Source organism: Babylonia areolata, chromosome 13, assembly GCF_041734735.1.
Source record: "Babylonia areolata isolate BAREFJ2019XMU chromosome 13, ASM4173473v1, whole genome shotgun sequence".
Taxonomy (NCBI): domain Eukaryota; kingdom Metazoa; phylum Mollusca; class Gastropoda; order Neogastropoda; family Buccinidae; genus Babylonia; species Babylonia areolata.
The window spans coordinates 9446101-9470791 of NC_134888.1; the positions used below are offsets into that span (position 1 = coordinate 9446101).

Genomic DNA, 24691 nt, shown 5'->3' on the forward strand with positions numbered 1-24691 from the left:
ATGATGACTGACCGCCGACGTCTTCTTCTTTACTGGGTTTTTTTTTTTCTCTATGACTGAGAAGCCTCACTTCCGAGTCTGCATCGGTTTTTGCCCTCTGGCCATTCCCAACAATGCCTTCCTAGAGTGGGTGAAATAGCTGTGTTGACTAAGATGATTGAGGTTTTCGGGGTTTTCCTCCCATTCTTCTCGGTTTCCTTCAGGTTTTGTAGTCGGCATACGTATGTTCTAACTTGTTTCTGGCCTGCACTGAAGGAAGGTCAAGCAGGTATCGCATAGTTTCCGTAGGTGTCTTTTGTTGTTCCAAGGATCAGCCTCATATAGTAGCTTACGCTTCAGTGGATCTGGGGTCGTGCTTGGGCTGCCTAAGTTCCGGTTTATCAGGCATTTTATTCATTGGCTCTCCGACGTTGACAGCAGCTTAGTGCTTGCTGATACGCTTGTTCAGCTCGGAGGGATCGAGTCTGAGGCCTGTCGTCATTCGCCAGTCGCGAGAAACTAGCTGGACCCAGATGCACAGTTGAGTCAGAGCCGGTGATGGACACTGCACACTAGTGTACTGATATCGCCACCGTTTAATATATATCCACAAAAATTGCCGGTGACATAGGTTCCTGAATTTGGAGAGTCCACACCCTGCCCCATGACTTGTGTTTTCTTCAGACTGATGGTGAGTCTGAAGTTTCATAGGCACGCACACGTTTCGATCATAAACTATATCTGGCTATATTCTCAAATGGAAATATTCTGAAATACATAGCAAGGGCATCACATGTTAACTTGATTTTCAAATGTTCAGCTTCCGGAGAGCGCACTTTCATTTCATTTCAACATGACCGAAGACAACCCATGTGTTTGTAGAACAGAGTTCAATGCATTCTGTGACAAACAATTCCCTCCAGACCTAGGCAGCAAGACTATGAGAAAGGAAAAATGTGACAGAATTGTTCGCTACCTGCAAGGCGTGGAACAAGCTCCACAAGGCAGCTGGCGCTACAGAGTGGAAAAGAGAGGATACTCGCTCGTCAAATTTCCAGCTCTCGGCTTGAAAGATGTTTTGTGTGTAAAAGGAGTTAAAACGGTGAGAGGATTTGATTGGTTTCAGCAGAGTATCCTTTCACTCTAGTTGACCTGAGTTTAGGCAGTATAATTCAAATAACAATTATTCCAAATTAAAAGCTTACTGAAAATAATAGACTTTAACTGTTTAAGTAGTAGTTGATGGAGTCTCCCGTCGGTCCGACGGATGAGTAGGCAGGCAGGCTTATCTGTCGGTGTGTGTCCTCATATGGGAGAAGAGGCTGATTCTGGATGCACAGCACTTCCCACAGGTTTTGCAAGGGTAAACGTCTCCAGAAGTTGAGCCCTGCTTCCTTCACTCACGCTTCTCCTTAATGGCCAGCGTTCTGTTGTTTTCAAACGTCTTTATGCCACTAGAGCACAGCATCCTCCAGCGACAGCGGTCAAGGGCATCAGTTTCCCAAGAAGCGATGTCTATGTCACAGGCTTTGAGGTTTGTCTTCAAGGTGTCCTTGAAGCGCTTGCAGGGTCTTCCAAGTTCATGGTGGCCTTCCTTCAGCTGGCCATACAAAAGCATCTTTGGGATCCTGCTGTCTGTCATGCAGACAACGTGTCCTGTCCAGCGTAGCTGGCACTGGATCAGCAGGCTTTTGATGCTGGGCAGGCTGCTCCTCTCTAGGACCTGGAGGTTGGAGACCCTGTCTTGCCACTTTATGCCGAGGATCTTTTGTAGGCATCTTTGGTGAAACTGCTCAAGTTGTTGAATGTGACAGCGATACGTCGTCCATGTTTCACAGCAGTACAACAAGGTGGTCAGCAAAACAGCTCTGTAGGTTTTCATCTTGGTGCTGAGCCTGATGCCTTTGTTGTTCCACAGCCTGTTGTTGAGTCTGCCAAAGGCGGAGCTGGCCTTTGCGATGCGCAGCATCACTTCTGCATCAAGGGCTCCGTTGCTGCATAGGGTGCTGCCCAGGTAGCATAACTTGTCGACTGACTTGATCTCTGTGTCATTGATCTTGATTGCAGGTAGGGGGGAGGCACTGGCGCTCTGTGAGCTAGCTGGTTGGTACATGGACTCGGTCTTGCTGAGGCTGATGGTGAGTCCAAAGCACCTGCAGGAGGTTGAGAACCTGTCCATAATGAACTGCATATCCTCATGGGTGTGTGCAGCAAGCGCACAGTCATCAGCGAAGAGGAACTCTCTCATCAGTGCCTCAAACACTCTGGACCTGGCATGGAGTTACCGCAAGTTGAAAAGTTTGCCATCTGTGCGAAACTGAATGTAGATGCCCTGGTCACAGTCTTGGAAGGCGTCAATCAGCATGGCAGAGAAGAGAACGGAGAACAGTGTGGGTGCCAAGACGCTTCACTCCATTTACCACAGGGAATGGATCCGGCATGTCAGTATTTTCCTGTACTCCCGCTTGCATGCCATCATGGAAAGACGCAATCAGCTGATTAGGCTCTCTGCGCAGCCAGACTTTAGGAGGATCTTCCACAGAGCTTGTAGATCAGTCCCTTCTTTGATCTCATGACACATTCTGTTACAGATTTTGGTCAAGGTTCAATGCTTCATTTACATTTTATTTATTCATCAAACTCTCTAAAATATAGTTAGGAATTTTGTAGAATTGTCCAGTTGATTCTTGAATGAGTTAGTTGATGGTGCTTGTTTTATATGCAGTGGCAGTTTATTCCATTAATTCGTGACTCGGTTACAGAAGCAAAACTTTCTTGTGTTAGTATTTGAACGTTGTACAAAATTTTTCCATCATTATTTCTTGTGGAACTGTACTGAGGTGCAGAGAAGAACTGATCCCAAGATACATCAACATGACCATTGAAAAGTAGTAGAAGTAACTGGGCGTCGATCCTCAGTTGATACGAAGCTCTGTGCTTCGCGGAGATCCTGACAAAAATGTCATTGAATGACATCAGTAATCGCATTGAACGACATCGGTAATTGTTACATGCGATAATTTTTGTGGGAGTTCGTCGGTAAATAAAATTTTTTTTAAAAAGTGTGAGTTCGTTGGTAATTTTGGTGGGAGATTTGGCAAATATAGAGTCAGGAGGAGGTGGTGAGGGTCACGTGACCAATCTGTGGATCAAGAATTTGATTCCTGGTTGGCCTTTTCTGGACACGGTTCTATCAACCATGAAAAGTTCATGCAGGACAGCAGTGAAAGGTCAAGAAAGGTCCACATAGACTTTCATTGATGGAGAATTGGATGTTACATCTGTTATTTATTCGGGACCGATATTCGAGCTGTTTGCTGCATATCGATCAAGGATCAGTGCCCAGCACCTGCCTTTAAAATACTTTCAAATTTATATTTGCCAGTCAACATCTTCCACAGTTAGATTTCAATAACAGCATTAGTACCAATCCTCTTTGCTAACAGTTAAACAGCATATTTGATAATAATGTAATTGTTGGCCCAGTGGAAGTGAACGGTGGTGACAGACTAACACTGACTGAATCAGTTTCCTCAACAATATTTGTTTTCATTCTGTTTTGTTATGCTCTGTCAGGTGTTTGTGGGTCAGTGACCAGGTGTCTGTGGGTCAGGGACCAGGTGTCTGTGGGTCAGTGACCAGGTGTCTGTGGGGGTCAGAGACCAGGTGTTTTTTGTGGGTCAGTGACCAGGTGTCTGTGGGTCAGGGACCAGGTGTCTGTGTGGGTCAGGGACCAGGTGTCTGTGGGTCAGTGACCAGGTGTCTGTGGGGGTCAGTGACCAGGTGTCTGTGGGGGTCAGTGACCAGGTGTCTGTGGGGGTCAGGGACCAGGTGTCTGTGGGTCAGTGACCAGGTGTCTGTGGGGGTCAGTGACCAGGTGTCTGTGTGGGTCAGGGACCAGGTGTCTGTGGGTCAGTGACCAGGTGTCTGTGGGTCAGGGACCAGGTGTCTGTGGGTCAGGGACCAGGTGTCTGTGGGTCAGGGACCAGGTGTTTTTTGTGGGTCAGGGACCAGGTGTCTGTGGGTCAGGGACCAGGTGTCTGTGGGTCAGGGACCAGGTGTCTGTGTGGGTCAGTGACCAGGTGTCTGTGTGGGTCAGTGACCAGGTGTCTCTGTGGGTCAGTGACCAGGTGTCTGTGTGGATCAGGGACCAGGTGTCTGTGTGGGTCAGTGACCAGGTGTCTCTGTGGGTCAGTGACCAGGTGTCTCTGTGGGTCAGTGACCAGGTGTCTGTGTGGGTCAGGGACCAGGTGTCTGTGTGGGTCAGGGACCAGGTGTCTGTGTGGGTCAGTGACCAGGTGTCTGTGTGGGTCAGGGACCAGGTGTCTGTGTGGGTCAGGGACCAGGTGTCTGTGGGTCAGGGACCAGGTGTCTGTGGGGGTCAGTGACCAGGTGTCTCTGTGGGTCAGGGACCAGGTGTCTGTGTGGGTCAGTGACCAGGTGTCTGTGGGTCAGGGACCAGGTGTCTGTGGGTCAGGGACCAGGTGTCTGTGTGGGTCAGTGACCAGGTGTCTGTGTGGGTCAGGGACCAGGTGTCTGTGGGGGTCAGGGACCAGGTGTCTGTGGGTCAGGGACCAGGTGTCTGTGTGGGTCAGGGACCAGGTGTCTGTGAGGGTCAGGGACCAGGTGTCTGTGTGGGTCAGGGACCAGGTGTCTGTGGGTCAAGGACCACAGCCACAAACACCATCACTGGATGCACAAGCGCCTGAACCAGGGCTGGGCCCTCCTTGAGTGTCCGGCAGATGAACACACTGCACCTGTCTGCACCAGGGACATGTCACAACTCTCTCATTACCGCGGGTTATTTTGCACATTGCAGTCATGGCAATATCCACATTTCTTCCCCTGTACTTCGTCTACAAGATAGAAAAAAAAAACCAGTTGTAAACTGGTTGATAACATTGTGACATTTTCTACCTTTCTCTCCCTCAACTCTTTGATTGGCCTTCTTTACAGCATTTGAGAGGGGAAGAAATGTAGAGGATTACTATTAGATTTAGAATGTTATGAACCAATTTACAACTTTTTTTGTCTTGGGAACAAAACTGAATGGAAAGAACTCGGGGAAGAAATGTCGAAATATCTTTTTCTTCAAGGTCTTCACTGACCAGTTCTACATCTAACCTTGAAAATGGTTCTTTTGTCACATTTGTACTCAGACTTCATTTGAACTGCATGAATTTATTAAAGAAATTTACGAAAGTTTCATTCAACAGTAAGATATTGATGTAACCTGATGTCTGTTCTTCTTTATGATAAACTGATTAAGTGAAATTTTATGTTGGTTAGGTTTGAAAAATGCAGAAATGATAATGCTGATAAATGAAAATTTCTTTTCTTTTTATGTTTGTCTCAGGATGGTGTGATCGAGAAAGGAAAATACAAACAATGGCGCAGAGTAGTTCCGGTGGAGGAGTTTTATGATGTTCTACTGGATACCCATGTCCATGTACTGAAACATGGGGGCTATAAAATTCTTCTGAAAGCGGTAAACTCTTTTTGCAGACTGACTTGATTAATCAGGAGTTACTGAGCATTAGCAGGTGTGGGTGTGTGTAACTGTGTGTGTGTGTGTGTGTGTGCGCGCGCGCTCATGCACACGTGTGTATGAGTGTGTTGTATGTGTGTACTAAGAATATATATATATATGTGTGTGATCTTTGCAGTCTTGGTTTTGTGTGCTTAAATTTTTTTTTTAAATTTAGTTTTAACTGCAGCATCAGTTTAGCCAACAATAAAAGGCTGCTATTTTCTACTGCCTCTTTTGTCCCTGCCTCCATGTTGTTTTGTGTATGCATTTTATCAATGTTAAATTATTGCAGTTTTCTTCTTGCTGGCTGTTTCTCTCCACCAAGCTCAGAATTCTGTCAAGAAACTCATTTTTTAGGCATAAGATTTATATAACTTATATAATTAATTTCAGCAGTGTTCACCATTTTTAAAGAATACACTGGCTTCCTATTGAGCAGAGAACAAGTACAAGATTTCTTATCTCTGCTTTCATGCAGTTTTTGGAAATGTGCATCAGTATAATTTTGACCTTTCAAGCAAATACTTCACAAGATCTCTCCACTGTTCCACTGATGATAGAAATTAGAATCTTTTGTGTTCCCAAATGAACAGAGAGAAACATGGGGGGAGAGCTTTGAACTCTTCAACCTTACAAATCTGGAATTCATTGCCTTTTTCTGTCTGTCACAGTCCCTTGCATCCTGTAAAGGAAATCTGGAAACACTCCATTTTAAGCAGTCTACATGATTCAGGTTCTCTCTATATATAGTCATTCTGTGGACTCACTTGTATTTTTTGTCCATACGAGTTTGTGTGTGTGCATGTGTCAGACTGTCTCAGAGTGTGTGTGTTGTCTGTTTGTGTCTGCCTGATGTTTTATCGTAAAATTCATTTTGAGGTTTGAAAATGCTATACAAATGTGTTATTGCTATTACACACACACACACACACACACACACACACACACACACACACACACACACACACACACACATCTGTGAATGTGCATGTCTGCATACATGTCCTATAGATCTACAGTCAGAACAGCACAAACAACTACAGGTCCTTGGATCAAAACCATTAGATGAGTAATGAGGAAGAAAACTTATATTATCTCCCTCGGTGCTTGACAGGTGCTCCAGAACTATGCAGGGATTCCACGAGAAGCAGCTTCCAAGTTTGTGAGCCTGTGCTGTGTGTGTCAAAGTAACCCTCGCCACTACCAGACTGCCAAGGCCAGCGAGGCCCGGCGCCACAAGGTGGCCAGAGTGCAGTGTTCAACCAACGCCTTCAACGTCAGAGCTGAGGTAGTGTTGTCTTCACTTTTATGTCTTTCCACTCCATGGGATACTAGGGGCCTGAGATCGTATCATCTTGTGGCTGGCATTGTTTAGAACCACTACAGACTGATTTTGCTGTTCTGTTGATGTTTTTATTTTTACAGAGGTCAATAAAGTGAAAAGAAACTGCAGATCTATACAAATGTTCATGCATGAGTGCATGTGTAGGTTATATGTACATACATATATACAGACATAGATTTATGTACAAATGAATACACACACTTGCATACATGTATGCATGTAAGAATTTGTACAGAGACGTATAGACTGATACATCTGAGTCAGTGAGCAAACATACGCATAACACATTGTTTTCTACACACACACACACGCACACGCACACACACACACACACATATGCACAAGCTCACGTGCACCCACGCACACACACATATATGCACATGCACGCACGCACACAACCACAAGCAATGTCCATTATATTTCAGGTGGATACTATCAACATGGATCAGAACACGGACGGTGTGTACACTCACGTTGGGCTTTACATGGACCACTGGACCCAGTTCCTCACCCTCTTCCCCATGACGGGCAGTTCAGCTCAGCATGTTGCCCTTGGTCTCCTCTCCTCCGTCTTTCCCTACTTCGGGCCACCCCACTTTCTGCATTCACCTGAGGGGAAGGAGTTCGCAACCCAAGTGATTGAACTGTGCATGGCCTCATGGAAAGGTAGACAGAGTGACATGTTGGGTGGACAGTTTCATGGAGAAGAAGTGTGGCTGGCTTTTTTTGAGGGGGGGGAGGGGGGCGTAGGAATTGGGAATAGACATATCTACACCAGAGTTAAATCCATCAAAACTAATTGTGATTTTGGGGGAGGGCTGGTTTTGGGGGGATGATGGTTTCAAAAGTTTCCATGTTTTTAAAAATACGTATATTGTGATTATGCTGTATAGTATACATCCTTTGTTATCTACAAAATATTATGAACAACATGTTCATGCCTCTCTCTCCTTCTGTCAGTCTCTCTCTCTATCTGTCTTGTCTTCTCTTGTCTTGTCTTTCACTCTGCCCCTTTTCATTCTCCCCCTTCTTCTTTTATTCTGGACTCTCTTTCTCATTCTTGTTTTCTCTCCATCCCATCTCCCCTCCTTATTGTTTTGTCACAGCTTTATCGAAGTGTACATGAAGACATGTATTTTATCTTCTGAGCATTTGTGCGTAATGCTTACGCAATTGCATACATTTTGCTGTTGCAAATATTTTGGCCTTCACTTTTTTTCTCTTTGCACAAAGGGCTTGGCCCAAAAAAGCATATTGTGGTTATTCCTTTACCATCTTAAATCAAAATATAATGTTGTTTCACTTTGTTTCTTTCTCCCGCTTTGTTGATTGGAAAAAAGAAAAAGTAAACTTACACCCCACCCCTGCGGCCACCTTTCCAGCACAAATCTTTTTTTACGGTTAAAAGTTAATTATAGACTGGTTGTTCATGTTCTTCCCCTTTTTTTTTGGAAAAGGATGACATCAGGGTTTGGATTTCTTCTTCTTCTTCTCTCTGTCTGTCTGTCACTCTCTCTGTCTCTGTCTGTCTGTCTCTGTCTGTCTGTCTCTGTCTGTCTCTGTCTGTCTCTCTATCCAGGGCACCAGTGCTGGGTGGATACAAGCATGTAAATTGCTTATCTTGTTTTCCTGGTTAAATTAAATTTTGTTTTGTTGTTTCATTTCTCACATATTCTGGGGGTTGGCTATGGAATCATATTCCTGAAAATCTAAAACCTGAACTGAACTTAAAGAAATTTAAAGTTGACTTTCATCATTCTCTTATGAGTCTTTCAGATTTGACACCACCATCCAAAGATGTACTGATGAGTATGACCATTCAGTATGCTGTCTCTTCTTCTCTCTCTCTCTCTCTCTCTCTCTCTCTCTCTCTCTCTCTTTTCCCATATGTGGAAAATGACCTGTGGATGACTATTTTCATGTATTTTTTTCCAATTCTCATTTTGTTTTTGCCCTGAGAGCTGTTTGAAAAAAGTAGTAATGCTTATTCCACTACCCTCTTAAGATAAAATTTCTCTCTCTCTCTCTCTCTCTCTCTCTCTGTGTCTGTCTCTCTGTGTGTCTCTCACTGTCTGTCTGTCTCTCTATTGTTTTAAATGATATTTTGTGTTGATATGGAGGTGCCATGACCAGAGTTGAAGGGCCTGTATCAGCATGGTGCGTGTCCTTGGGGAAAGGCACTTTGCTCCAGTCTTCCTCACTCCACACGGTGTGAATGGGAACCTGACCTGACTGGGGAAGGTTAAAATGGCGACGGAGAGGATTGGGTGCTGCCTGCCAGTGCCCAGCCCCAGACACAGTGCATTGGAATCCACTGCCCTCATGGCAGGAAACAGCTATGGGACCTTTAACTTCTAGCCTATGTGTGTATCTGTCTGTGTGTCTCTTTCTCTGTAGATGTGTAATCGTGCCAGACATATTGGTCCTGCCCTTGTGGATCACACAAGTGTCATGGAGAGAGTGAGGCTGACGACGTTGCACAATCTCACCCTCACTGAAATTCAAACTCACCATGCAAGTCATGACTTCACACCTCATCATCTATCCACCTAGTCTTAAACTCATGCTCATCCTCTCTTGTAACAGAGGAAGAAACATATATCTATATGTATCTATATGTGCGTGTATGTGAAAAGCAGTTTATATATATAAATACATAGATGTATGTATGCAGATGTAGATGTGGATATGTACGTATGTGTGAACAGGAGAGGAGAAGACAGCACTGCCTCAAGGCAAGCCTGGTTTGGAAGAGCTGGGTCAACGGATGGACGAGATACGCTCCACTGTGATCCAGAAGATTGACGACAGAGCAGTGCGCGAAAACGTCGAGACCTCTCTCCCATGGGGCAGCTGGTTGGGCAAAATCATGTGTATGTACCTGTCTTCTTGGTTGACAGTTTTCTGGTCTGCAGAAAACCTTTTCTTTGGTACTACTAAAAAAAAAAAAAAAAAATTTGCTTTATTTTGCCTGCCAGTCATTTCATTGTCATTACCCTCACACAGTCCCAGTGCTGGCATACCACAGGGAATTATTGTCAGGTTCCTTTTGGCCCACACACCAGAGGAGACCTTGCACTGCTTTCTGAGTTGTTTTGGTGGTGTTCAGTACTGCCTTGTGTGCAGAGAACCTTGTTTCAATTTGTACTCATAACTTCAAAGGACATATTTTGTTTTTTCTTTGTGAGTAAATATTTTGTTGTGTTTTGTTTTCTTTCACTTTTGTTTTCTTTTTATGTGAGTTAGTTGCTGTGTACCATCATTCCATTGTTTCTTTCTTTTTTCTTTTTCTTTTTTTAATCTAGTTTTATTCATTGTTGCTGGTAGTTTGAATAACAAAGTATACAAACATACAAGAAAAAAAAAGCAAGCAAACCCAAAACCTGCCTGTTTTCCTTTGCACTTAATTCTGACCCATACAAATGGGCCATCTGTCGGGAAAGTCAGGGGAGCTAACTGGTAGTACCAAATGAATTAAACTTTGTTTTGTGTTTATGTTGCAGTTGGTAACATTTAACTGTGCGGTCCCAATCTCCTTCATTTCAGCCCAGAACACACTCAACACTGGATAGGCACCATCCACAGTCTGAAAAATCCCACAGTACATGTCTCTGTGGTTTGAACCTGCTTCCTCCCACCTGTTCATCTGTGATGCTAACCATTTGACCATGGAGGTTGTTTTGAACTTTCAAAAAAATTCTTTGTTGCCCCATCATTTGTTCCACTTCAGAGGTACAACTTCCTTCTTGCTCATTCTGAATCACCCATGCTCTGCAACATCCAGGTTTATCAGTCAACTGTGCCAGCAGTACACTGGCAGCTATTGATGGGTCACCAGGAGGCCACACATCAAAGGAGACCCTGCACTGCTGCTGAGTCAATTTGATACTGATTAATAGTGCCTGTTTTGGTCCAGCATACACAGGACCACACCCACAAAGCCCCCTGCTGAGATAAAAAATCACGGTCACCGATCCAGACTGAGAAATTGCCCTCTAGAGTGGAGACCGCCGCCATGTCCCTCCAACAACAGTCCTCCATGAATTTGCCAACACCAAAGACCTTGACAGGACTCCCCCAAGCACAGAAGTGGAGGGGATTGAAACTGAGGTCACCTTGAGAGGACATGAAAAGCCACAGAATCTGGGACAATTTTTTCTGTACTGATTATGATGGTGATGAAAATGCTGCTGTGGAAATCAGTTTAACTGAGGCTGTACTCTGTGCTTCCTGTCATCCTATATTCTAGCGTCAGCCAGGCCTGAGAGATGCAGTGTTGTCAGGAAACAGTGTGGTTTGAACACCTGTGTGTGGTGTGTGTTTCAGTTGACATCAACAACAAGGTGAACAAGGAAACGGGGCAGTCTGCCTACAGTCGTCTGTTTGAAAAAAACATCATGTCGATGGCCAGTGAACCTGTCAAAGACGTGGCTTGCAAGGGTGAGAAGCTGTGGCTTTCTGCAGTCTGCTGGGATGTTATTGTTATTTTTTTACTTTTCTATTTATTTAAAACATTTTCCCTCAGTGTATCTTTCACTTTACTATAATCTATTGTTATTTCTAAATGATAAAACAAATGTCATCCTATGTTAATGCTGTACACAAATCTAGGGTAGGCTTGACCTGATCAGCATACTGGATTTATGTGAAGATCAGGCATCTGCTTCCTTTTATTGCATTTTTTTTAAATGTGGTTTTGTTGGGTTTTTTATACAGCAGATGTGGTGTAGCATATATGGATAAAACCACACACTTTGATACCTCCTTGAAATTGAAAGTAAAACTGAGCATGTGGCAGTGATTGTTCCTGTGGAATTTAGACGGTAGTCAGGGAAGAGAGAAGGAAACGCAAATACATGTTTACGAATAATGATATGTGTGCATGCACATGCATGTGCTCTCACATGCACACACATACACACAAAAAATACTGTATATATAGATCTATTCTATGTTATATTTTTCCTTCTCATCATGCAGTCAGAAAGGAGCTGAGGAAAAGATTTGATTTGTGTGAGATGACCAGTTTGTTTTCTGTGCTGCAGACCGTAAACATGAGGCAGCCACCTCTGCCCAGGACATGGAGGTTGAATTTGTTGGGCCTGAGACCAGTCTTCCCATATTTATAGAACATGGTAAGAATCAGCACACACCTCTTGATGAGGCAGGGGAGGTGGACTATGTATCATTCAGTCTGTCACCCGTTCAAAGCAAACGCTTGAATGATAGTGGAACAGGCAACAACATGAGATCAAAATTAGCATGGTGACCTCCAGTTTTTCAAACATAATGTTTTGATCTGCACAGATATGCTGCCCACTGCTTGTTTTTGCCATGTACACTTCAGTATCCTTGACAAAAATTCACTGGACTGGTGAAAATGTTTGTGGTCACATAACGTGGAAGATTATTTGCAGCAGTGACCAAATATAATGTGATACACATCACGGAACAGCATTGTTTGCATTGAAGAAATCTCATCTGTTTGGCATGTTGTTAAACTTGTCCTGTTTTAATGTTCTCTTCATTAAAGAATGATGTTTCACGATTTAAAAATAGTAGCTAGTATAGTTAACAGTTCCCCTAAAAGTTGAGTGTGGCTGCATAAATACTGCATAAAAATTACAGTACTTATAAAATAAAATGAAAGCAGTTGGGCAAACATACATGGTGTTAACCCCTAGGCTGCCTATATGACGAGATAACTCATCATGCCAAGCATGTACGCTTCGCTGCCACAATGACGAGATAACTTGTCATCGAAATATTTGAAATATTCTGACTTTTCCCTGCTTTGCATTCAGTTCGTTGACAAAAATGCTGGTAGCTTTAGCTTGGGGAATCTTTCTAGATTTTATTCATAGCTAGAAACACCATCAACATCATGAGGCAATCCTTTATTTGAACGTTTTGGTTGGGTTACTGGCCGCAGTGTTTGCCTGGCTCCTCTCCTCGCTCGCTCAACAAAATGTTGGACTGACGCCATGCTCGAGACATGCATTTGTGGTGAACTAAATCAACCAAGATTGTTTTCTTTAGCTGATGCTTATTGAAGCGTAAATTTGAAGGAGAAGACAGCGATGAACATTTATAGGACGATTTGATAGAAACTAAAGGGAGCAATCAAGAGAGTGGCCAAGATACGACTGTCAGTGAGTGATGCTGGCTATTAAGCTCTAGCAGATGACAGAAGTCACCCGAATTTTTAGCAGGACACAGTGTGAGCGATTTTCTTGGCACTCAGCCAACAGGGTCTGATGAGAACTGGACAAGTGACCGTGTGAGAGGGGTGAAGAGGAGGGGGGTGGAGACTGAGGGGGTGTGGCCTCACCTCCATATTATCACTTGGAGAAGTCACAATGTATTGTGTATCTATTTCTTTTTCATTTTTTTAATTTTTATATTGTGGTTGTTTTAGTATGATTTTGTGTGTGCAAATATCCATTTGTCCAGAAAATATTTCAGTGCAAATTACCTGACTAATGTTTGTATTGAACAAGTTGAAAATGTGACAAAAACAAAACAAAACACTGATTTAAAAACAACAGCATGTCACTAAAAATATATAAAATAGGAAAACAGCATGTGTTTTGTATTCTTTATTCATTTACCTTTCAGAAAATATATACTTTTATGGGTCTTTCTTCAATAAGCAAGAGCACAGAATTTTTTGAAAATTTATACCCGTTTTTTGGGAAAAAACCCTGGCAAATAGATCTCACTTGAATCTTATTTTCCTGGCTGCAAAAGGGTTAAGGCCTTCACACTGTTTGTAAAGCACAATAGCCTTTCTGTGCCATGAGTGATATTTTAAAATCTAATTTTTTTAGATGGGTGAGATCTCTGTGTGTTTACACACAACATGGTTCAATGTCATACCCTATGTTTTCTCTCTATCCCAGATGGCACTCCCATTACACACAACATGGTTCAGTGTCATAACCCTATGTTTTCTCTCTATCCCAGATGGCACTCCCATTACACACAACATGGTTCAGTGTCATAACTCTATGTTTTCTCTCTATCCCTGATGGCACTCCCATTACACACAACATGGTTCAGTGTCATAACCCTATGTTTTCTCTCTATCCCAGATGGCACTCCCATTACACACAACATGGTTCAGTGTCATACCCTGTGTTTTCTCTCTATCCCAGATGGCACCTCCATTACACACAACATGGTTCAGTGTCATACCCTGTGTTTTCTCTCTATCCCAGATGGCACTCCCATTACACACAACATGGTTCAGTGTCATACCCTATGTTTTCTCTCTATCCCAGATGGCACTCCCATTACACACAACATGGTTCAGTGTCATACCCTGTGTTTTCTCTCTATCCCAGATGGCACTCCCATTACACACAACATGGTTCAGTGTCATACCCTGTGTTTTCTCTCTATCCCAGATGGCACTCCCATTACACACAACATGGTTCAGTGTCATAACCCTGTGTTTTCTCTCTATCCCAGATGGCACTGCCATGCAGCAGTACTTCATTGAGGAGGGTGGTGTCATCCTGCAGACCGACCCGAGCTCCAGCACCCAGATAGTTCTGGAGGAGGAGGCTGATGCAGTGTTGCCAGTGGCCACAGAGGTGCTGGTGGACAGCCAGGTGCCGGACCAGCCCCACACCTTCACCACCACCTACCTGGACCCCTCCGGACACCTGCAGAACTTCATCATCAATGTGCAGGCCACTGACACATGACAGCTCTGGGGTGTTTGTTGAGGGTGGTTTTTTTCTTGCGTTTGGGGTGTCCCATAATTTTTGACGTTTTCTACGTTTCATTGATGATGAGTGATGATGGGTGAGATGAAGATGGTGCAGTGGCAGGATCCATTTAGATTTGGGGTAATTGACATGGCTGTGCTGTTATACATCCCAACGTCAGTCAGAGAGATACACACACCTGCAGTGTAGGTCAGGAAATATAACAACACTCCAACAAGTCGATGACCCTTAACTGTGTGGTCCCAGTCTTCCTCTTTGAACCCAAAGCACACTCAGCTCTTAGCTGGAGCTGGCCACTGGCAAAATCCCCTGCCTGATGGGGATTGATCCCACGTCCTCTCAGTTGTCAGTCCACAACACAATCCACTTCACCACAGTGGCTGGTGTTTGTTGAGTTTTAGTTGTCGTCAGTTTGCAGCTGGTGGAGTGAGTACATGAGAAGTGGACAAAACTGCAACTTTTGGCCTGAATTATATTGTATTACTCTTTTTGTCACGATTTTTGGCCTGTATTGTATTGTATTACTCTTTTTGTCACGATTTTTGGCCTGTATTATATTGTATTACTCTTTTTGTCACGACTTTTGGCCTGTATTGTATTGTATTACTCTTTTTGTCACGACTTTTGGCCTGTATTGTATTGTATTACTCTTTTTGTCACGATTTTTGGCCTGTATTATATTGTATTACTCTTTTTGTCACGACTTTTGGCCTGTATTGTATTGTATTACTCTTTTTGTCACGACTTTTGGCCTGTATTGTATTACTCTTTTTGTCACGACTTTTGGCCTGTATTGTATTACTCTTTTCATCACGACTTTTGGCCTGTATTGTATTGTATTACTCTGTTTGTCACGATTTTTGGCCTGTATTGTATTACTATTTTTGTCATGACTTTTGGCCTGTATTGTATTGTATTACTATTTTTGTCATTCTCTGTATGAAATTCAAGCTGCTCTCCCCAGGGAGAGTGCGTCGCTACAGTGAGAGTGCCACCCATTTTGGGGGGTATTTTTTCTGTCTGCAATTTTATTTGTTTTCCCTATCAAAGTGGATTTTTCTACAGAATTTTGCCAGGGACAACCCTTTTGTTACTGTTGGTTGTTTTACTTGTGCTGTGTGCGTACGGCACACAGGACCTCGGTTGATCATCCCATCTGAATGACTAGCGTCCAGACCACCACTCAAGGTCCAGTGAAGGGGGAGAAAATACTAACGCCTATGTGATTCAGTCCAGTGCATTTAGATTATCTCAATTCCTAGGCGAATGCATTACCTCCAGGCCAACACTCCACATGTAGATTTGAAAGGAAGATTTTTTTTTTTTTTAAATGGTCAGTGGTGAAAATTTTTATATCAGTTATGATTTCATGTACTAAATGTGTCTTTTGTATAACTTTTGTCTTTATATAAGTACATGGGAGAGGTTTATTGCATTGTGTTACTTTTTGTCACGACAGATTTCTGTCAGAAAAATTTGAGCTACTTTTCCCAGGGAGAGGGCAACACAAAAGCCCAGCAACATCCATAGATATTCATGTATTGTTTTTTTTCTGCAAATGTATTTGCTTTACTATCAAACTGGATTTTTTCCCAGTATTTTGTCAGGGACAACCCTTTTGTTGCCATGGGTGTTGCCATGGGTTTTTTAAGGTGCACTACGTACATATTTTTGGGACCTCAGTTTATCGTCTTGTCAGAATGATCAGCACCTACACCTCCACTCAAGGTCCAGTGGAGGAGGGGGGAAAACCCTGGTGCATATATGAGAGAATGCTGATGAATATCATTGCTTAAAAGGTGATAAAACTGAAAGTTGAAAAACCATTGATGTTATTTTCATTTTCATGAAGGCATCAAAGTGTGTGTAAACTGATCAAAATACACTAAACCACAACCACTGAAAAAAAACAATGTGGGACCCATGTTAAAATCTAAAGCACTTGAATCCAGAAATAAAAGCGCTGTATTTTGCTTTTCATGTTTTGAGTTGAAAATGAGGATAAATTCTCCCAGTTCTCCTCACCATTTCATTATCACTACTGCCACACAGCTGATCCTGAATCTTCCACACACACCGTGCTGAGGGGCACTGTATCTGACAGTCCACAGGGAACTTGTGATGTTGAGCTGCCATGAGTCCACACACCACAAGACATACTGCACTGTTACAGAGAAGAATCATATTTTTTGTCTTCTTTTGTAAAATAAGATCAGATGGAGTGGAACAGAAAGAAATATGATTTTGTCATTGCTGAAAGTCCGCAGTTTTGTTGATCCAAGGACACACAAGCTTGCCAGTGGCCACAGACAATGCAGACACCAGAAGGTTGTATTGTGCAGTGTTAATTTCAAATGGTATTATCAACTGGGGGGATGGGAGAGAATCATAGAGTAGTGACAGAGAAGGTGGTTATTCTCTTGTCATTGTGTTTTACGTACTTTGCTTGTATCTTGTGCTGAGATCGTCTTTCATGTGCTCATGGTGTTGATGAGATGCAAAGAGAAACAAACTTCTTTGTTCATTCATTGGTGAAATAAAGGATGTGAATCAGAACTGACATGTACCAGTTTTCTGTATGTGACCAAAAACATTCCGACATCAGCAGTTATGCAGGTGAGCAAGCAAGAAGAGAAACAAAAGACGCAGAAACCTGACAGTGAGAAAGAACCGGAATAAATTTGAACATACACAACATGGTCTGCCCTGGATCACTGTCATTGTCAGCAAGCACACAGTAAATGGGTGGCATTGACAGGTATGTGTCATCTCCAACAATCTCCTCATAGACCACCGAAACCAATCCCCTTTCTCACTCTGCTTGACCTAAGAGCAGCCTTTGACACAACCACACAGTCCTCCTTTCCTATCTTCATAGTACTTTAGGTACCAGTGGTACCACTGTCAACCTGTTCAAATTGCATCTTTCTGACTCCAGTTAGTTTATTGTGGCGAGTCTGAACCGATTAAAGTTGAATATGGAATTCAACAAGGTTCTGTTTTCGGCCACATTCTTTTCGCACCATACACAGCTCCCTTTGCCGAAATCATCAACAACCACAATGTTAACAAACAATAAAGAGTGGTAACTCTCTCCATACACCAGGTACACAACTTCAGGTCAATGCTGCTTATGTTACAATTCAGCGAGCACACAGGTGAAGAAAAGGTACATAGGAACAAACCCAGATACTTCCTCAAAAAAGGAAGCTCCGGGCTTGTCCTTATATCAATCATTTGACATTACACACAGCAGCAATGACAGGAGAAATATGCAAACACAAATTAGCTTTTTATTCAAGACTGGCATAGCCTTTTAATCCTGAATAATCTAAACAGAATATACAGACAATACAGAAAAAACTGGAGTTAGTCGCAATGCTTATGTAGATGACACCCAACTTCAGAAAAGCAGTGCCCCAGAAAATGTTGCCACTTTTTATTTCAAGAAATATCTGACTGCTTCATTGTCAGTTGGAGATGGATCACTCAGAACAGCAATTGAATTCTGAAGCAATGCTCTCATGAACCAAACAAAAACTCTTCTGTCACAATAGACTCAATCAAACTTGGCAATACTTGTTTCCCTCGTACCAGCTACATCAAGAACCTTGGTGCTGTCCTTGACAACATACTGTCCATGCAAAACTTTTACACTCAGAACTGAAAATTCTGCTTCTGTCAATTACAACGCATCAGTGGTATTTGGAAATACCTGTCTACCTAATCAACATCTAAGCTTGTTGCTAAGCTCATTCTGTCGCGCCTCAACCACTTTAACTTGTCTGGTTTTCCTGCATCAGCACATGCAAACCTGTGCTGCTGAACTCGTCCTCAGAAAAAAAAAGATCTGAGCACACCACTGGTGGCCTAATGGTAATGCGTCCACCTAAGAAGTCAGAGAATCTGAGGGCACAGGATGGAATTTCACTCTCGCAAGTATTTTCTTCCAATCCAGTTGGCCTTTAGTGGTGTGGTAGCTTGCACTGAGAAATCTGTCATGACAAAAGAAGTAATATAATACAGTACAATACAATACAGTACAATACAATACTCTTCCCTTGCATTTTCTCCATCGACTCCCTATCGCACACAGAATATGTAAGATAGAACTGTCTGTTATAAATGCATAGAAAAAAATCTTCCTCGTCCTGTCTCAGTGACTGCCTTCATCTCTACACCCAGTCTCCCTGTCTGTGAACAGCTTCGGACCCACTGTGTTTCCGGGTTCAAACACCCCACAGTCGGCCGTCACTCTGTGGACATTACATCTTGAATGATCTCTCTCTTTCAGCTCTTTCCAGTCTGGCATGTTTACTCACTTTCCGCGCATTATGCCCTCTGGCATGTAGGGCAGTAACGAAGATCCGCCAGTCTTGTCTGTTCTGGACCAGTCTCTGAATGGTACACCAGGTGTGCTTCAGGGTCTTGAGTTCTCTTTCTACTGTTCCGAGCCAGGTGTTCTTTGGCCTTCCTCTTTTGCGTCTACCTCATAATCCACCGAAGGGCTGGCCGGGCGATGTGGCCTGTCTTGGCGTGACGTGCCCAATCCATTTCCACCGCCTCCTCGTGAAGATGGTCTCCATGTTCTCTTGGTTGCACTGGGCGAGTAGTGGTTGATGAGAGGTAGTACCGACCCAGAAGATTCGCAGGATTCCTCGGAGGTTTCTCGTATGGAAGATTGGCAACTTTGTCAGATCACTCTCAGTCATCCTCCAGCATTCTGAACCACAGAACAGTGTGGAAAGTACACAGCTCTCCTACATTCTCAGCTTGGTGTTGGTGCTGTACTGGAGGGGGCGAGGGGGGGGGGGTGTCGCCACACATTGTTCAGCATTCTGCAGGCGATTCTGGCCTTGCTGAGACGGCTTTTGATGTCACTGCCCCCACTGTGTCTGACAGTGCTGCCCATGTGCATAGCCTTCAGTTGTGGGAAGGTCTGTTCTGTTTCATTGAATTGGTAAAGAGTTTGGAATGTTCAGTGTCATAGCTGTTTTCTTCTGGCTGGTCTTCAGGCCTATTTGATGTGCAAAGTTGCTGAGACAGGCTGTCCTCTCTTGTTTGTGATAATGAGTGTGGGAGACCAGTGCCGGGTCATCTGCAAAGTCCAGGTCTTCAATTGCTGAAAGGAAAGGCAACTGATACCTCTTGGTTGATCATTTGTTGTCGTTCGCATCACCCAATCTGTGAACATGTTGGAAGAGAAGTGCTGACATAAGGCATCCTTGCCTCTTCCCAGTCTTCACTTGAAACTGCTTAAAAATCTGCCTCTTTCCAAAATAGTTGCTCCGTTCCTTTTCTCTTTCTGTCCGTAGTTTCTTCAGCCTTCTGTCTGCGTGTGTTTGTGTCTTTCTTTCGTCCTTTGTTTAAAGTGATCCATGCGTGTGTTTGTGTCTTTCTTTCGTCCTTTGTTTAAAGTGATCCATGCGTGTGTTTGTGTCTTTCTTTGGTCCTTTGTTTAAAGTGATCCATGCGTGTGTTTGTGTCTTTCTTTCGTCCTTTGTTTAAAGTGATCCATGCGTGTGGAAGTCGTGAGTGACAGGGATTGGATTTGTCTCCGTACAAGATTCAGCCAGATATAAATAATAATGATGATGATGATAATAATAATAATAATGTATAGTTATATAGCACATTATCCAGAATCTGCTCTAGGTGCTTTACAAAAACACTTTTGTTTACACAACACATTACATCAATGTTATGTAATCACACCAAAATGTGACCAACAAACTAAACACACACACAGACACACACACAAACACACACACACACACACACACACACACACACACACACACACACACACACACACACAATGCATACATTCTGACATACGTATGTATATAGCAGCTACCCTGCACACATATGCACACACAGCCACACACAAACACACATATACACAAACAGGCGCTCGCGCGCGCGCGCGCGCACACACGCACACACACACACACACACACTCACACATTCATACACATGCATATATTTATGTACACATACATGTGTATACACACATAGTCCAGTACAGCTCACGCAAAGGAAGTGAACCTGAAGTTACTGCTGAGGGAAGAGGTGAGTTTTGAGACCAGATTTGAAACTGAAGATTGAAGTGAGTCAGAACGACAGATGTTGTGGGCAGGGAGCCTGTTCCACGTCTTTGGCGATTGCCAACGGCCATACCACGTTGAAAACACCGGTTCTCGTCCAATCACCGAAGTTAAGCAACGTCGGGCCCGGTTAGTACTTGGATGGGTGACCGCCTGGGAACACCGGGTGCTGTTGGCATTCCTTCAATTTCGATTAATAATTTGTCATCGCGTTATTGTTTAATCTTTGAATTATTAGTAAATTATTGAGAGGGCTCAAAACTCGATTGTCCGCCAGTTGCACGGAAAAAATCACTTATCTTTGTGTGGACAAAGTGATTTTTCTGTGTAATTGACTGATAATTTGTCATCGCGTTGTTGTTTCATTATTGAATTATTAGTGAATCACAGAGAGGGCCCAAAATGTGTATAGCACCGGGCGAAACCACGCTATGATGACCGTTGGGTTTATGTAATGCTCAGCGGACCCATCACAAATGGCTGGGCAGGCAAGCAGGCAGGATTCGAAAGGGTGTAGCTACAACTGTGTATTTGAAAACTGGATGTTAAAACCACCCAGTCAATCAGTGTAAAAGTCTACCAGGTGTTAAAACCACGCTGGTCATTTTAACGGACAGTCTACAAGCTTCAGAACAAAGATAAGTGATTTTTCTGTGATTTCGATTAATAATTTGTCATCGCGTTATTGTTTAATCTTTGAATTATTAGTAAATTATTGAGAGGGCTTAATATTTCAGAAGAACCTTTATTTTTCTGCAAAATAGAATCTGCTACGCAACAATACCCAGATGCACCCTTCCACTGGCTAAGAGGAGACAACCTGACAAAAATCCCCAATCCCACGGCTTTCATACAGTACCAATGGGATGAATGGCTGTTGGGTTAAACAGTCACTAACTGTATGCAGTCTGGCCTTAGGGCGACGTGACCAGGCTGACGGACTCCACACAGATGGACATCCATTGCCCTTCCCTGATAAGAGGCTCTGTCAGGGCGACCGAATATTTTCCCTCACCACATAGAACACCCTTCTATGGATACTAACAAAACCCTGTCTCGCGTGCACCTTGGGGATCAGCTGCATAGCACGAGACATAAATTCAGATCCCCAAAACCCCAAAACAGACGTGGCAAAAGAGGTGGGAAAAGATTGTGCTTAGGTAGCAGAATGACAAAAGCAGAGCGGCTGTCAAAGAAATTCTTTAGAATCGGCAGTTGGAATTGTTCCAGCGCAAGAATGAGAATCTCAACAATTGAGAAATTGGCATATGATTTTGACATTCTATGTCTCCAAGAGACCAGGACAAGTGCAGACAGACCAATACATTTTGAGAATTTCACAGTCTTTCAAAGGAATGAAGGAAGAGGGGTAGCAATCATATTGAACAAAAACCTAAAAAACAAAGTTTCCACCATAAATCTAGAGAAATGGTGTAGCAACTCATGTGATTGGGGGTGCATCTTGAAAAACCTGACGGAGTTCACAAAAGCATCGTGCTCATCAATGCCTATGTTCACCCAGGAACCTGCACAACAAAAGAGGATTGGGCCTTTTTAGAGGAAATAGAGAACGAACTTGGAGACAGTCATTATCTGTGGAGACCTTAATGCAAGATCGAAGTTATGGGACCAGCGGAACACCAACCCACAAGGACTCGCACTTGAAGGAATGATAGGGGAAATTCTTCTTAGCCCTTTAACAACCACATCCCCAACTCGCCTTGGAACAAGACAAGGGGACAGTGACAGTGTGATCGACATCGCTCTAACATCTCCAAAATTCAGAGCAGAAATGAATGCAGAGACGCTTCCATACCAAGGCAGCGACCACCTCCCAGTAGTTTTCAGTCTACAGAAACTGTCAGATAAACCCTGTATGAAACTGCGTGATCCATTTCAGTATGAAACCAAAGAGACAACCGTCATCGAAAAATTAAGACGCAGAAGAAACAAAAGAACGGCACCGAACAGGATGCAAACTACTCAGCCCCTATGGTGGAATACCGACACAGAGAGAGCCTGGATAGAAAAACATGCGGCTGTCAAACTTTGGCAAAAAGAAAAAACAAAACCATCTCTGGACAAAGATATTGAAACAAAAATGAAGGAAAAAACTAAGCAGTTTGAAGTCATTGCTCAAGAGGCCAAAAATGACAAGTGGAAACAGTTTTGCGAGGCACTCAGTTATGACACAACATTGACAGAGTTCTGGCAATTTTATCGTCGCATGGAAGGGAAAACGTGCACAACAACAACCCCAGACATGGTAGACACTGACGGAACCAAGCTTAAGACAAACGAAGAAAAAGGATCTGCCCTGCTCAAACGTTTCATACAACAGAGTGATCAAAGAAACTTAGATGAGAAAAAGAAATATGTTGAGGAGTTAAACCAAACCCTTATGAAGACTGGACCTGATGATGACTTGACAATAGATGATCTAAACGAAGCAATAGCTAAATGCAATAAAGAATCGGCTCCTGGCCCAGACAAAGTTCGCTACTCAGACATCAAGGAGCTATCGGAAGAAGACAGAAGCAAACTTTTCAATCTATATCAAAACAGTTTCCACAATGGACATGTGCCAGAGGACTGGACACACAGCTTCTTAAAACCCATACCAAAACCAGGAAAGGACCATCGTCAGGTAAGCGGCTACCGGATCCTAACCATGCAAAACATTGCTGGAAAGCTCATGGAACGCATGATAGCCAGGAAACTTGCAAGGGATCTTGAACACAGGCACATTCTCCCTTCAAATCAAGGTGGTTACAGAACAGGCAAGTCCACATGGGAAAATGCAGCTGCTTTTGCATAAGAGGTGTATGAAGGATTTCAAAGAAAAGAAGAAACACTAGCAGTAGCAATCGACCTTCAAGATGCCTACAATAAAGTCCAGATTGCGCACCTCATGGAGCTGCTACTAAGGTATGGAGTAAGTTTGACACTGACAAGATGGATAGCAGCAGCGCTTCAGGAAAGAACCGTCGTCCTACGCCTCGGAGATTGGATGTCTGCACCTTCTAAACTATCCATGGGACTGAAGGGTCTCCGCTCTCTCCTGTCCTCTACAATGTCTACACGAAGGGCCTTGCAGACTTAAACAACAATGGAATAGCTCGGGTGCTTACTCTTGTGGATGATGGCCTGGTCTTCAAAACTTCAAAAGATGCTCAGGAAAGAACTAAAGCCGTCCAGAAACAACTAAACAATATTGCTCAATGGTGCAAAGACACAGGATCTTCCATCAATCCAGCGAAAGCCCAAACGTTGCTGTGCACCCTCAACAACAAAACCGCGAGCAAATCACCACCTTCTGTGTCATTCGATGGGATTCAAATCGAGAAAAATGAATGCCTACGCTACCTAGGAATACACTTCGACAGGATGCTGACCTTCAGAAAACATACAGAAAATACTGTTCTCAAATGCAAAAAGGGCCTTTCAGTCTTAAAAGCAATGGCAACCAAAGGTATTGAACAACGCCACCTCTTCCTGCTATACCAATCACTCGTCCTCAGTGTGATCGACTGCGGACTTGGGCTAACAACACCGTCTCAAAGCAACCTCCTAAAATTAGAAAGAGTACAAAATGAAGCTATGAGGCTGATCCTTGGAACAACAAAAGACACGCCCACAGAAACCATGCGATACCTGCTTGACCTTCCTTCAGTGCAGGCCAGAAACAAGTTAGAACAGGTCAAGACCTACTTCAAAGCATTAGAAAACCCTCAAAACCCACTGCATGATGCAGTCAAAGAACCAAAAGGCAGCCGTCTAGAACGAGGAAGATCATGGATGGGGCAAGCAGAAGACACAATCCAGCTAGCATGCCGACTACAAGACCTGAAAGAAACAAAAGAATGGGTGAAAACCCCCGAAAACCTCAACCATCTATTCAACACAGCCATTTCACCCACTCGAGGAAGACATTGTCGGGAATGGCCAGAGGGCAAAACTGATGCGGAAGTGAAACTACTCATAGAAGAAAACA

The 24691-nt window shown here is 43.4% G+C and overlaps 1 protein-coding gene and 1 non-coding gene across 3 annotated transcripts; both read left to right on the forward strand.

Annotated features, from left to right (window-relative positions):
- The first annotated feature begins 138 nt into the window (after positions 1-138).
- On the forward strand, positions 139-17139 carry LOC143289045 (uncharacterized). 2 transcript variants are annotated; one of them, XM_076597847.1, is made up of 8 exons: positions 139-670; positions 5336-5467; positions 6624-6797; positions 7280-7520; positions 9563-9727; positions 11181-11294; positions 11900-11989; positions 14328-17139. In XM_076597847.1, the coding sequence occupies exons 1-8, from the start codon at positions 644-646 to the stop codon at positions 14564-14566; spliced, it is 1182 nt and encodes a 393-aa protein (XP_076453962.1). In that variant the 5' UTR covers positions 139-643; the 3' UTR covers positions 14567-17139. The 2 variants fall into 2 exon arrangements, with proteins under 2 accessions (XP_076453962.1, XP_076453961.1); XM_076597846.1 differs by lacking the exon at positions 139-670 and adding an exon at positions 767-1081.
- A 3617-nt stretch (positions 17140-20756) lies between these two features.
- Positions 20757-20875, forward strand: LOC143289359 (5S ribosomal RNA). Its single transcript, XR_013056241.1, has one exon. It is a non-coding gene; the product is annotated as a 5S ribosomal RNA (ribosomal RNA).
- The last annotated feature ends 3816 nt before the right edge of the window (positions 20876-24691 follow it).